Source organism: Sceloporus undulatus, chromosome 1, assembly GCF_019175285.1.
Source record: "Sceloporus undulatus isolate JIND9_A2432 ecotype Alabama chromosome 1, SceUnd_v1.1, whole genome shotgun sequence".
NCBI classification, from domain to species: domain Eukaryota; kingdom Metazoa; phylum Chordata; class Lepidosauria; order Squamata; family Phrynosomatidae; genus Sceloporus; species Sceloporus undulatus.
This window is the reverse complement of record NC_056522.1, coordinates 201,207,363-201,222,066: the sequence shown is the minus strand read 5'-3', so window position 1 is coordinate 201,222,066 and position 14,704 is coordinate 201,207,363. Positions and strand designations below refer to the sequence as shown.

Genomic DNA, 14,704 nt, shown 5'->3' with positions numbered 1-14,704 from the left:
GTGTTTGCTGTGTGGACAAAATAATAGAACTATTTCCACAATTTATATGTGCAAGGTCCAAGTTGGCTGTCACATGCATTCTTGTCAGCTGATTCAACCCATCTGTCTTTGTTTGTGATTTAGTAACAAGGTTTTCCTTATTTATTTTTAAAGCCACACTAGTTTTAAGTGGTGTCAGGGGAACTGTGGGAGGGGAGGTCCTTATATGAGAAATGTACTGTTATACCTGTCTATGGTGTAAAATAGACATGCCTGAAAGAAACCCTGAACTGAGAGCAGCCAATGGAACAATAGGACAGATATGATAAAATCTTTGGGAGAAATATGCTAATGCAAGGCCTAATTCCAACTTTCACGCCCATGTCGAAGAGACCCATTGAATCAGGGGGAACTTGATTAGTCAAGAGTTACATTAAATCCCAGTGACTGAACAGGTCTGCTTCAGTTGGGGCTAACATCTGCATTTTGGCCTCCATTGTCTTCCTGAAGGATCACAGTCAATAGGGCTAAATCAGATTTTGGGCTCCCCATATCCTACCAGTGCAGCATTGTTTTTTTTCCCCTGTCTGAATGTATGATACACAAAGAAACAAAGAAGAGCATGCCCAAGGAGGTGGAGATCCAAATTCTGCCTTTTTGCCAAGTGGTTCCCTCTTCCCATACTCTCCCAGTACTCAATTTGGCAGAAACAGTCCCAATTAATCCTCTTGTGATCCCACCTCTCCAGTTGCATTTAAAAAGTTCCTGTTTTTCTTTCTTCCCCACACCTTCCCCCTTAATCCTGGCTTCATTCAATTGCTGCAATATGAGATCAAAGTGCAAAAATAGTTTGCCCTCAATGAACAGGGGGTAGATTCATTTTTTTTCTTAACACATTCAAAGCAAACTGCTGCAGCCTTTCCTGGCTTATGTTCTTCCATTTTAATACTTTTGCCATTACAGAGCCCTGGTGATTCAGTAAATGCCTGTACTGCAGCCACTCACTCACAAACCACAAGGTTGTGGGTTCAGTCCCAGCCAGGGGCTCAGGGTCGACTCAGCCTGGCATCCTTCTGAGGTTGCTAAAATGCGTACCCAGATTGTTGGGGGCAATTAGCTTACACATTATAAACCACTTAGAGAGTGCTTAAGTGCATTGATAAGCGGTATAGAAATGTACTTGCTATTGCTATTTTGACTACACTCCAATGTTGCTCAGCCACATCACAGTGTTCATCTGTTAAACAAGGGATGCCATCCCCATCTGCATCTGGATTGTTTCTTGGTCACATGGCATGTGGTCAGAATGGGACAACACATTTAGGGAAGGCTTTTTCGTGTAGAGATTCTGGCATGGTACATACCTCCCTGAAAGGGTGGGCTGGAGGCATCCATTTTAACTCCGGAGGGACACCACAGCAGGCAAACCGTGCAGTGGCCCTCCACAGTAAAAAGAATCTGGAAAAAACGGGTTCTTTTTAAGGCACCAGGAACATGTCACAAGTGCACCATTGGTGCACCGGTGACGTGACGTGAAGCACTTCGCTTACCTCATGGCAGCACCTGTGTGGACAGGACGCCGCCATGCCGGCAGGGTTACACACTAGGGTTTGGGAGCGTGTGGTTATTGTGGGCTCCTGAAATCTAGTATTGGCGGTGGCACACTGCTTTTGGACTGTCTGTCCCGGGCCTCTGTCACTGTTTTAAAGTATGGTTTTTGCTCCTGTAAATAACTTTTAAAGTACAGTAGATGATGAAGGCATTGAAATATAGTCGACCCTTGGTATCCAGTGGGATTTGGTTCCAAAACCCTCCATGGATATCAATATCTGTGGATGTTCATGTCCTATTATATACTATGGCATAGTAAATGATGTCCCTTTTATAAAGTGGCAAGATCAAGGTTTGGTTTTGGGGATTTTTAAATAAATATTTTCAAGCCATGGATGGTTGCTTTCATTATGCAGAATCCATGGGCTGTAAAGATTTTCCATACTTTGGCTCAGTCATTAATCAAAATGGAGACTGCAGTCAAGAAATCAGAAGGCTAGGACTTGGAAGGGGAGCTATGAAAGAACTAGGTGAGGTCCTAAAGTGTAAAGATATATCACTGAATACTAAAGTTGGAATTGTCCATCCTGTCATATTTCCCATTTCTATATATGGTTGTGAAAGCTGGTCTGCCCTGGCCTCGCATCGGGAGGCATGGAGATACACTATCCACAATGCTGCAGCCTTTTTTGAAAGCTCACGCCGAACAAGTCTCGAAGAGAAACGACAACACAGAAAGAACCACAACCTGGAAACATCACCCAAGGAGACTTTCCACTGTGCTTTCTGCAACCAGACCTGTTTGTCCCCGATTGGCCTTTTTAGTCACCAACGCGCTTGTACAAAGCGCGAGATGAGTTCTTCCTGAATCTTGGTTTGCGAAGCAAAGCCAGAGAGAGTGTGAAAGCTGGACAGTGAAGATTGTTTACACGAAGAAAAGCAACTCATTTTAAAAGTGGTGCTGGATAAGAGTTCTACAGATACAGACAGATGGGTCCAAGAGAAAAATCAAACCTGAACAAATTCCTAGAAGGCAAGATAACTAAACCGAAACTGTCATACTTTGGACATATCATAGGAAGACATAAGTCATTTTAAAAAATGCTTGGTAAGATAGAAGGCAGCAGTTAACAACAATCTCAAAGCTGTAACTTCATTTCTGATGGAAACCGCCACAGCTGTTAGTAAGAATGCCAAGACAATTTGTAATATAAATGTTTTATTTTCTGCTAAAATAGTTGCTTTATTTTTAGTTCAGTATTCTATTGATATTTCTGTACTTTAAAAAAACAAAAAAAGAAGGCTGAATTACAGCTTCCAACTAATGGTACTGTTCTGTGAGTACTGAGATGACCTGCTTGCATATGTTGAATAGAAATACATATCATAGGCTATAAAAATGTACATTTGTTGCAAAAAAAAATCAAGATAAAGTCTCTGTTTACTGTTGCAGTTCTTTTATGAGGCACGTTGCATAGAGTATGGCTGTAACTTTCTGAGCAGCGGGCATTTCTTTCATTATACCTCCCCCAATACTGACCATCAAACTTGAATGGAGGCACTGAAATACAATCCAAATGACATCAATGAAATGACAAAGTGCAGGCCCATGCGGAGAAGGAGGCCTGGGGAAGACCGTCTCCTCCTCCATCACAACAAAAGAAGTGGGGAAGGGAAAATGTTATCAGAGAGCAAGTACAACATAACTTCTGGCAAGTCTTGACAATTCCATACAGACCTTTCCCACAAGGATTAAGGCATTCAGAAACGAGTCCACTGTGTGGTATTTACCATGGTTAATGTTTTAAAGCTAGAACTTAATACAAGTGGTTTATTGAAGAGGAATCGACATTTAACAGGCCTACTCTGATAGGCACTGAGCTCTTGGTATAATCTCTTTGTATAATCCTTTTTCCATACTGCCAACAAAGATTTTAATAGGGGGTGCAAGGCAGTCAGCAGGGAGGGAGGAGGGAGGGGAGAGTGCACTTGAAGGGCAATGAAATCTCCATCCTGCACATTTCAAGGACAAAATGCAGAAATGGCTGCACCAGTATGCTATTTCCAACTTACTTTGCCTCACTTTTTGAAATAGTCATGGTGACTTACAAAAAGCTTATTTTCTCCCCCATTCCCCCCCCCCCCCCCCCCCACATTCCCCCTGTATTTCTTAATATGTGTGTACAGTATACTGTGCCTTTGCATTTTTCATAGGTTGAAGGGGGGAAGCAAATTCTGAAGGCACACTTGAGTTCACCATTTCCTGCAACAGTGGGGCAATTCAGATTACATTTTTTAAAAATCTCCAAATATAGATTATATTGTAGGGCAACAAAAGAGCACCTCCCTGCCCATCTTTCCTGTTCTCCCTAAATCCAAATCATGCACCTGATTCCCTGATTGTATGCAGGCTACTGAAACACATACTTGGGGAAGACACATATTGGGATGTATGCATGGAGGCTTTGTTGAAATATTGTCAGCAAGGATGTCAAGGATTTCTAAGCGTTGCACTTGGTAGGAGGGTCAGAAAAACTTAATCTCATCTTGGACTAACTTTAATTTAGGGAGGTAATAATCTGACCAGCCCATCTGTAACTAGTCACTACCTTTGCAACAAGTCGCTACTTTCACAAACCTCTTTCCTGGTCCACCAATTATTTATGCATAGACATGGATATGGGCATTTGTATCATGCCACTCTGAAAGGGCAGCCTGCATAGGCCAGAAATCTGTATGCAAGGGCACACAGATTTCTGTACTGGAGTAACACTCAATAACCATTACCATGGCATTGGCTAACTGCATCCTATATGCCAGTAAACCAACCAACATCTGTGAGCATAATATACAATTTTTCTGAGTGCTGCTATTCCTGCAAATAACAAGGGACCAGGAAACACAAAGGGAGAACTAAAACTAATACTGGCTACAACAGGATCTCATAGTAAACAATAGAATGCAACACGCAATAGTGCAATTTCTTCTTTGCTGCTCCATCAAGGCAAGTCTTTAATTTACACAAGTCCATGGATTATTTTACTTGGTTTCTTTTCTTGTCTTTTTCTGACACGTGCCATTTTTCTTCTAGTTGCGCCTTTGCCGTGGATTGGTGGTTCGTCCAGATTTCTGAGCAGAATCGCTTTGTCCAGGTTCATTTCTGCCTTTGCCCGGATGACGGAGTTTCTGATCCCAGCGCTGTAAGATTAATTTTTAATTTTATTTTTGAAGAAAAAGAGACAATTTAATACCATGGCAACTTGAAAGGCACTCCCCCCCCAGAAACAATAACAAAACAAAGTGTACAGTTTCTCTCTGACTTCTCCCCACTCTTTTATAAAAGAAAAACAATTAACAGTCTATGCTGAAATGCTATAAAATTGATTTCTGTATGAAAGAACTGTAGGCTAAGATAGATTTGAACACCTCAACCACTTTGTTACCTCATCTGTAATTAGAAGGGATGCTTTGCAAAAAGCAGTTGTGGCATCCCAGTCCAAGAGAATTCAGTTTCATGTTGGAACAGCTACAGGACAAGTGGAAGACCCATCACATCACAAGTATAGTTATCTAAACCCTTGCTTCTACTCCTGGTCTGGGGTTTAAGAGTTCTGTCTCCAGATTGTAACAGACAGGAAGAAAAGGAATACTGTATATACTTCTGTATAAACTGACCTAAAGGGCAGGTTTGGGGCCCCAAATTATGGATTTTGATATGACCCTGAATAAGTCGAAGGCAAACTGAGGGGCATGAACAAAGGATGTAAAGGATGAAGCAAAAGAAAATGATGCCAAAGAACTATAAAAATTCTGGCAGGATAGCTTTTTGCTCACCCTAAAGGCTGTATGAATGAGGAGGGACCTACGGTGAATGGTAGCTATGCAATGTGTGGGGAAGACAACCAGAAAATATGTGAATGTCAAAATGGATGTAAAGGCAAAAATTATAATACAGTATTAACTCTTAGCAAAAAAGGAACCAACCCCTTCTATTAGTAGAGTGGGGAAAAACAAGAACTTATCCTGTCCTGGGAGAGCCTAAACGAAACACCAACCTCTTATACTCTCTCGGCAGTCCTTGGAGGGAAGGCACCAAAGAGCTGGGGCTGCCATGATCCTCCCGGCCAGGCAGTGAAAAGATTAGAAGTGGCACTTCAGCAGAGAGAGTAAAGCAGGAGTCAGTGGGTTTTTTTAGGTTCTTCTGAGACAAACAAAGCTTGTGCCTTTTGTCATTTTACTCAGAAAAGGGGATGGTTCTTCTTTTGATAAGTCAACCCAGTTTTTGGGGTCGGTTTTCTGAACATGAGTATATACAGTAGGTAGATTTCTCCACAGTGACAGACTATAGGGCATCAGACGTACCATAGTCCAACTTGATTGGGTTCTCTGGAAACTTGAGCAAACACCTTACTGGCATCCTATTGATGACATATGATGGTATAAGTCCAATTTAGGTTATTGCACATTTTTTGGTACCTGCAGAACTCAGCATTTTCTACTGCCCAGTCACAACAACCAAAATTCCCCTCTAGAATTCACCTTCTATCTGCTAAAGTCCCTACTCCATGATCATGTAGTGGTTAGCTAAGAGTGGGAGCATCAGTGAAGTATCTAGTTATGCTCTTATAACCAGATGTGAAACATTGACATAATCCATCAAGACTTCCATAGGACCCCTGAGTTTTGAAATAGTGTGTTAACAAATATAAACATTACCTATAACCCATTTAGCCAGACTGGTGCAGTTGTTTGAGTGTTGGACTATGACTCTGGAGACCAGGGTTCAAATCCCAGCTCAGTTATGAAAATCTACTGGATGACTTTAGGCAAATCACATACTCTCAGCCTCAGAGGCTGGCAGTGGCAACCCCCCTCTGAAGAAACTTGTCAAGAAAAACCTGTAATAGGATCGCCATAAGTCAGAAACGTTCTGAATGCACACAACAACAACATAACACATTATGTTTGTGATAAGAAGTGTTTGGTTTAATGTTAACAAGTTATTAAAGAGTGTGTAACAAATAATATTTATTCATTACTTTTAATCTGGGATGTCTTGACTAAAGACTGAACTGGCTTGCACTTAGCATTATTGCTTTTAAAAATAAAGCTTAAGTGAAGCTATCTGTGGATCCATGGGGTATGGGGGAAGTAGAATGAAAAAAGCAGTTAAAGGATATGAATGTATCAGCTGAGCAGGAGAGCAGCCCAAGAATGTAATCCAAACCGCAGTTTGACACTCTTCGAAGCTTATGGCCAAGACAAGACAAAGATGTCAATCTGGAAAAAAACACTCTCTCCCAGCACCCAGTTCAGTAGTTTGTTCTGTGGAGAAACAGATGTGTAAAAAAAAAAAGGGGGGGGGGGGGACTGGGTTCTGTTTGCTGGCCCCAGGCCCCGCTTGCCATATGTTCACAATGCTGTTCACACACCAGTCTACATGCATCATTTTACACACTGCTATATGTAATCTATACCTTGGGAAAAGATTGGCCACAGTTTACAGTAAGCACAGGCTCCTGAGGAAATGACACTGAATTTTAGGAGCAGGCACTGTGGGAGTTACCAAAATCCGACACTTTCCCCTGCTTGGAAACAGAAACCCCTGTTCTGTGCCTAATTACATAAGCATGGCTCTCCCCTTTAGTTATAAGCTTGCAGGACTGTGAAGTCAAAGGCTTTCATAGCCGGCATCCATGGTTTTTTGTGGGTTTTTCAGGCTATATGGCCATGTTCTAGAAAATTTTCTTCCTGATGTTTCGCCAGCATCTGTGGCTGACATCTTCAGAGAATGCAGCACTGTAGTGACAGGGCCACCTTAGGGTTGCCATAAGTCAGAAATGGCTTGAAGGCATACAACAACTGTAGTGGTGGTTCTATGTTCTTGCACAGAGGACAGTAAAACAGCTTGAGCTAAGAGTGAGTATCACAAGTGGTCACAACTGAGGAAGGGAGAGCTGGCACATATAAAATCAGTAGATGAGTAACACGACAGGATATGTTAACAAAGGTACTAGCCTGGGATTAGAAAGCAATACTTTGCTTTCTGCAGTTTGCTGCAAAATATTCCCATCTCTTTCATGGCTCGGCTGGCTTTGTTTGTGTATATGGAGACTTTTGGAAAAATGCTATAATTCCACCAGGTATCTCAGGACAATAACAATGAGTTTTTATTCTCTGCTTCTACAATATTGTAGCATTATTAGCATTGGAGATATAGCCACATTGGTCTTCATTTCAAATGGTAAACAAATATATCGTGGCATGACTTTCCATGGACTCATAAGCCCACTTTATTGAATATATAAATAGTTTGCCTCAAAGGATAGATATATATGTGATTTCAAATGATGCACTGGCTGCTTGCTTGAGGTCTTGACAATCTAATCTCTCTTGTTGGAGAGAGAGACTCCATGGATTAAGGAACAAAGAGGGTGGGATCGGAGAAAAAAAGAGCTGGCTATGAATTGTTGGGAGGGGAGAAATGAACCTCTGACCTGTTGGATCAATTCTAAAGGGAAGGTGGACACTTAGGCCCCATTCCCACTGGGCAAAAAAAGCAGTTTATTTTGCTGCGATTCTGACTCGGATTTTTTCCCCGAGTCGTAATCGAATCTGACCAATCATTCCCATTAAAAACGGGTGCAAACAGACCCAGTTTTTTTTTACCCCTGTTTTCGTTCCCATTGGTATTTTCCCTGTGGTAATTTGAAGCGGGTTATTTTGCTCCCCGTTCCCATTGCCCTTCCGGAACCCCCCTTTTTTAAAATCAGCTGTCAGTCAAGTGCTTAAGCACTTGTCGTCACAGTCAATCAGTCGCTTAGGCGCTTTTCCCCTCTGAGAAAGGAAGAAGGAGCCTCTATTCCCCTCAAATCCCTTTGCATCTGAGGCTCTTCTGTGTCTGCCCAGACTCCCTCTGGAAGAGAGAAGCAGCCTCTATTTGTCCTAAACCCCTTGCATCCGAGGCTCTTCTGTGTCTCCCCAGACTCCCTCTAGGAAAGAGAGAAGAGGAGCCTCTATTCCCCTCAAATCCCTTGGCATCCAGGCTCTTCTGTGTTTCCCCAGACTCCCTTTGGGAATGAGAGAAGAGGAGCCTCTAATCACCCCAAATTCCTTTGCCTCCCCCACTGCTCCCTGGGCTGTCTGGGGAGCGATCAAGCAGGCATGTACTGCAAAGCTCATCTGGTGCTCAGGCATTCAGGCAGAGGTGAAAAAAGAAAAGAAGAAAAAAGAAAAAATATAGTTTAAAATGGTGTTCAATGGCTCTCCTCACACATCGGTCTATGAATGTGGAGCAGAGGGGAGGTTGCAGGGGGAGTAATGTGTTTACTGTGTTTGGAGCTCAACGTAGTGCAATCGCCTTACCCTGCTTCCCAATCTACTGGAGGAAAGACTATGCAAACAGAAGAAAATGGCGCCAGCGATGCAGAAAGAGAAGAAAGAGGGTGACACCTCCAGGCCAGCCCCTTGAGCGCTGCTCCTCCCATCCCCAGGTTCCCGAATCAGACACCCTTTCGTTCCCATTCATTTGCCCCGAATCAGACTATGGAGGCACAGGAAAACTCACTAAAAAGCCACTGGTTTTTAAAACCGGTTTATCGACCTATAATTCAGGTTTTTCAGGATAATTCAATTCAGATTCAAATTCCAATGGGAACGATATCGGAGCAATGTGGGTTGAATGCGCGCTCAAATGGAAACGATGCACCCATGATTCACATCCTGATCCGCGTTATAAGCCAGTGGGAATGGGGCCTTAGTGTACTTTACTGAAGATCCAAAAGAGATAGACAGTGGAGTGGTTAAAGTGTTGTGCTAGGACTAGGCAGACCTGGGTTCAAATTCCCCTTTCTGCCATAAAGATATACTTCAGGGTTGACATGAGGACAAAATGAGGAGGAGAATTATGTTTACCATCTTGAGGAAAAGTGGGATGTTAATGAAAGCAAACAATACTAGGCAGACTGCATTTACAGCCAGTATTATTCAATAGTACAGAATGTTGGACTGGAATTTGGGAGATCCACATTTAGAATGAGGTTTATGGGAATGTGTTATTAAATATAAAATACAGTTTGCTTGAGCATGCAAGAAGCCAGTAAATATGAGTAATATGTTAAGACTCCCAGACAGTTTGGCTTAAAAGGAGGTGACAAAAACACTGCAAAAAGAAAGGTTATCTCTCTGTAGACTATAAACTGGAACAAAGAAGTGAACTGTCTGCTGTCTTGTCTCAGGAAAGAAGAAAACAAAACAAAAGCACTGAATAATGTTCCAGACAATTCCTTTCAGGGCAATTATATATTTAGTTTCTATCTACTTATGACATCAACGCCTTTCCTACTAGGACACAGTGGGCAACATGCAAATTCCCCAGAGGGCACAAACACCCTGCCACCATCACACCACCATATTTTGGAAGTATGGTGGTAGTGGCAAAATACTTCCACTCTTCACTTGAAACAGGAGGGGGCAAAGTATGCCCACCCCCAGGATGTTTTTGTAGCTTTTGATCCCTTCCAGACATCCCACTTTTTTCTGGGAGAAAAAGAAGGGGGAGGCCAGTTGCCTCTTTGGTAAATCTCCAGGAGTATCAATCCACCTTTTAAGTTATAGTTCCCCTGTTTCACTGTGTGTGTGCACACATTTGCATTACAGCCTTACTACCTTGAAGGCACCAGATCCTGTCTGATCTTAGAAGCTAAGCAGGGTCAGCTGTGTTTAGTACTTAGGTGAGAAACTGCCAAGCAATACTAGGTGCTGGAGGAAGCAACTGGCAAAACCACCTTTGAGTATTCCTTACCTAAGAAAATCCTCTGAAATTCATGGGTTGCCCTAATTCAACCGGTGATCAGAAGGCATGTATGTGCGCGCGCGCACACACACACACACACACACTTGTTGTTGTTGTTGTTTTTAAAATCCCAAAGTGAATTTTTGTTTGTATCTGGGCATGGGGGTTTGAGCATTTTGGGCAGTTCATACAACCTCCAGGGATTCGCGACTCAGAAAAGTGGGCCATGGACCTGTTGTACATCTTTACTTGAAAACAAGGCATACACCTACTACAAGTAAAAAGTGCACTTGTTTTTTGCTGCTAAACTGCCAAAATGTAGCAGGGTAGCAGCAAACTTGGCAGAAGCACGGGTCAGGGGGAGTTTGTGTTAAACAGCCCAGAGAGCACACACAATCTCCTGCATAAGGCACCTAGAGCCTGGGGTTTCATGGGGGGGGGGGAGGCAGAGTATGGGTGCATTCCCACTATGAAATAAAGCAAATTGCTGATCAGTTTAAATGACCACAAAAAAAAGCCATACATGTTTTGAAGAAGGTGGTTACCACATCTACCCTCCAAAGTAGGAGAGGACAAGAGGAAGAAACAGAGTTGATGGTATTGTTTATGCCTCTTACTATGCCACAGGAAGAGGAAACAGCTGAGGTGTGCATTCTCCTTTCCAAGAGGAGAAGAAAGAATGTGGTGCTTCCACCTAAGACAGAGGTGAAGGACACCGCTGTGAGATCCCCATGCCCCAATACACCAGACCCAAACTCTACTGCAGGTTTTCTTAATGCCTTTGATGTTGTGGGAGGGCAAGGGTGCCATGGTTGGGCCATCCACCTCTTTCTTGGGGTGTGGGCAGAGCTGCTGCTACCTTTTTCTTCTGGCACTGCCAGAATCTTCCTGGGGTGTTGGGGAGAGCCGGCATAGGCAGCTTTCCAGGACACCAAGAGAGACTTTAATTCACTGCTTCTGGCACATCACCACCTTAGGCAACTGCCTAACCCAGTTTAGTGGCACTGACACAGATCCCACCTCCTATGTGTTGCAGTGGCATAGCCAACCAATTGTGCATTTTTTTAAAAAAAAGCAACCAATGTTTTGCCAGCTCTAAAATAATACACAATGATCATTTTCTGACAGGGAGACATATGATATTCTGACTATTTTTTAAAAAAAAAATTCTGACAGGCTTTCAGACCTGAATGATTTTTAGGAAAGGCCTTTAAGAGGGTGCTGTATTGTTTTAAACTGTATTTTTTTAAAACTCCTTTTTTATTCTTTTTAAAGTGCATGTTTTCAATTTTTAATACTTTTAAGAGTTTTCATTTTATTTTAATTCTGGCTGTGTTCATATTTTAACTATATTGTAATTATTTTTTATTTGCAAGCTGCCTAGTCCAAATCTTGGGGAAAATATATACATTTAAACTGAGGAGGAGGAAGAAAGAAGAAACTGCCCATGAATGCACATAGGTAGCTGATAGTTAAATGTGGTATAAAGCATAGTGATTCATTAAGTAACTCTGCAGTTTTCCTCTAGAGAGCATGATGGGGGTGGGCATAAACAGGAGGCAACTTTTTAAGCTGAGAAGCCTGATGAGGCAGGAAGAATACGAGACTCTATTGTGTGAATAATGTCCCTCTAAACCGAGAGCAGTACATTGTGGAATTTCAGTGAATTACTAAGATGTTTGATTATCTTGATAACTTTGTCATTTATTCACAGCATTTTATGGCAAATATTTTGGGAGGTATTGTAATTAAAATATTTGTTAGAATATGGATAGAATAATCATTTAATTGTTTTTTATTCAACAACACTTTCTGGACTTTATTTTCTATATTTCATGCGAAACAGGAAACAGGAGAAGTGGCTACCTTCTTCACCCTGGAAGCCTTAAAGTTCATGATGCGTTCAGAGCCCTACTGGGCATGCAGAAGGATCCCAATTCAAATTGGAGAATCCGCATGGTATGTACTTTTGTGATAATTTATTTTGCACTTGCTCCGCTTTGCATTTGGAACGACCACAGTGTTGCTCTTCACGTGTAATTAATCATGTAATTTGCTTCCTCCTAAGACGGAGAATTTTCGAATTGGCCCTGCTTGGCATTTCCTTCGGGATGGGGGCACATATCTCACGTATGATAACGGCCTGAGAGCATGTGACTTGGCCAGGATCACTAAGTGGATTTGCATGGCTCAGCAGGGATTGAAACCCTGGTCTCTAGAGTCATAGTCAAATGCTCAAACCACTACAACATGCTGGCACAAGATGTTGTGAGGTTACAGTAAAAAGGAAAACCAAATTTGCTCAGGGAATCATTCCAGTGTGTTGATGGATTATATCTTTGCTCACTTCGCAGTAAATCCCATTGCATTCAATTTGACTTACCTCTGAGTATAAAAGCACATTTATTGATGGGACAGATTTAGTGACAGGACAAATAAATCAGACTATAACCAAGATCAAATATGATTGAACAAATTAATGAAACTTATTCTTACCTTCACTTTTTTACCAAGACGATCTTTCCATTTCTCAGCTATGGAGCCTTCAACCAAGAGTAATCTAATGTTTATGGAAATAACAGCATGTGTTATATCATGCAGACATGTGTGTGTGTGTTGTCTGTCTGCCTGTCTATCTATTTCAGGAATGAGTAATACATAGCCTGTGGTGTGCCTGTAGCATCAAATGCCCATGCACCCCAGAGTGATCGTTTGGGGGGAAATGGAGTTTTAATTACCAAAAAAGGGAAAGGGAATAATGGGTTGGGGAAGTGGCAGCAGGTTCGTGGAAAGACCACAAATCTGTAAGGGCCAATGGAGTCTGCAAACTGCATGATCACCACCATCCCAGCACAGTCTTAGAAAACACAATAGCCTTTGTCAGCTTCTGGGAAGTTACTTATACCCCGTTTACACTATAAAGCATTTAGCAAGTCCTCATTTTTTTGCATGGGGGGGTTTAAGATTTTTTTGTTGCTGCTGTTCATTTTCTACCTCCTTTGTTATTCATATATAAGCTGTCCATATAGTGGCATAGTAAAAAGACTTATAATCCAAAGCATTTTGTCCAAAATAAATTCTGACAAGTTTCTCTTCTCTTCTCTTCATAGTTTCTAATCAGAGCCAACAGGAGAAAAGGAGAAAGGGAACGTTTACCTGGAGCGTTCTTCATCTTCATAACCCATGATAATGTATTCTTCATTTGCATTGAGAGGTGGGCACAGGCAACCAGAGTTTGTGTACAGGTTAACAGTGTCTCTGGGAATGTTCACCAAGGAAGATTTCAGAATCTCCTTTACTTCAACTACTGCAGTGACGTCGTGACATTTGGTCTTCACTTCCTTCACTTTAGCCCGAATGACTATAGAAAAATAACAGAGAAAGCCATTACAATAAAACATCCTGGTTGTTTTTATTTGAGATCTTTTACTTCTCACTGTGAACAAAAACAGTTTTCAGAAATTAAGTATCTTGCTAATACATTATCAGTCTAGCTGGCATTATTATCACTGCTATTATCACCATCATAATCATTATTACTTAACAAGACCTTGCTTTTCTTAAAATTATTGTTATTGTTATTATTATGTTTAATTTTGTAAAAATGTGATAGTAAATATCATTTTTGTAAAACCATTATATTTTTATCTATCCAATTTGTATTTCAAATTTATCAGCCCTGTTTGGTCTTGATTACTGCCAGAAAGCCAGTGAGACACAGTGATTAGTGTGTAGGATAGGAATTTGGGAGACATCTTCTAGCCCCAATGAGCCATGAAACTCACTTGGTGACCTTAAGATAGTCAAACCCTTTATAGAGGTTGTGATGACAAAATGGGTGGGTCCCTGGGAAAATGATTTTTAAAAAAGATAAATGATAACTTTTGACCATACGGTCTTCCTCTGTTTCTACTTCCCTCCACCTTTCCTAGCATTATTGTCTTTTCTAATGAGTTTCTGGCACATATCACTCACACTCCCCATGCTTCTTTTCTCCTTTAAAGGCTGGCAGCTACCAGGAAATCTCACGTACCATAGTTGTAATTGTTCCGAAGATAAGTCTTCTGGGTAGCTTTTATAGGCTTGCATTTACAGCGCTCTAAAAAAAAGGAATTCCTTGCATTAGAGCAAAGAAACAACAAAGAAATGTAAGTCACAGGCATGTTTGTGCATCTAGATAATCCAGACAGGCAGAGAATTCTAGTTGTTGAAGGCCTGCTACTCAGTTCACACCATGTGGTTCCTTCCATCATTGGGAGTAATTTAAAAAACTCTATAATTCCCCCCCCCCCAACACCTGAAACAGAATCTCTGGTTTTCTTCCCTCACTAAGCCAGAATCACAAGCCAAAATTTGTTCCTGGCTTATTAAAAGGAGGAT

General features: G+C 41.6%; 1 protein-coding gene across 1 annotated transcript in view; it reads right to left on the bottom strand.

Annotated features, from left to right (window-relative positions):
- Positions 1-3,694: 3,694 nt before the first annotated feature.
- FRZB (frizzled related protein) overlaps positions 3,695-14,704 on the bottom strand; it is a 42,677-nt gene continuing 31,667 nt past the window's right edge. Inside the window, exons 4-8 of the mRNA XM_042458336.1 lie at positions 14,358-14,423; positions 13,481-13,685; positions 12,821-12,884; positions 5,893-5,948; positions 3,695-4,728 (exon numbers count right to left, since the gene is read on the bottom strand). Of these exons, the coding sequence (XP_042314270.1) occupies positions 4,548-4,728; positions 5,893-5,948; positions 12,821-12,884; positions 13,481-13,685; positions 14,358-14,423 (572 nt within the window). The 3' untranslated portion in view covers positions 3,695-4,547. The remainder of the gene's footprint in view (positions 4,729-5,892; positions 5,949-12,820; positions 12,885-13,480; positions 13,686-14,357; positions 14,424-14,704) is intronic.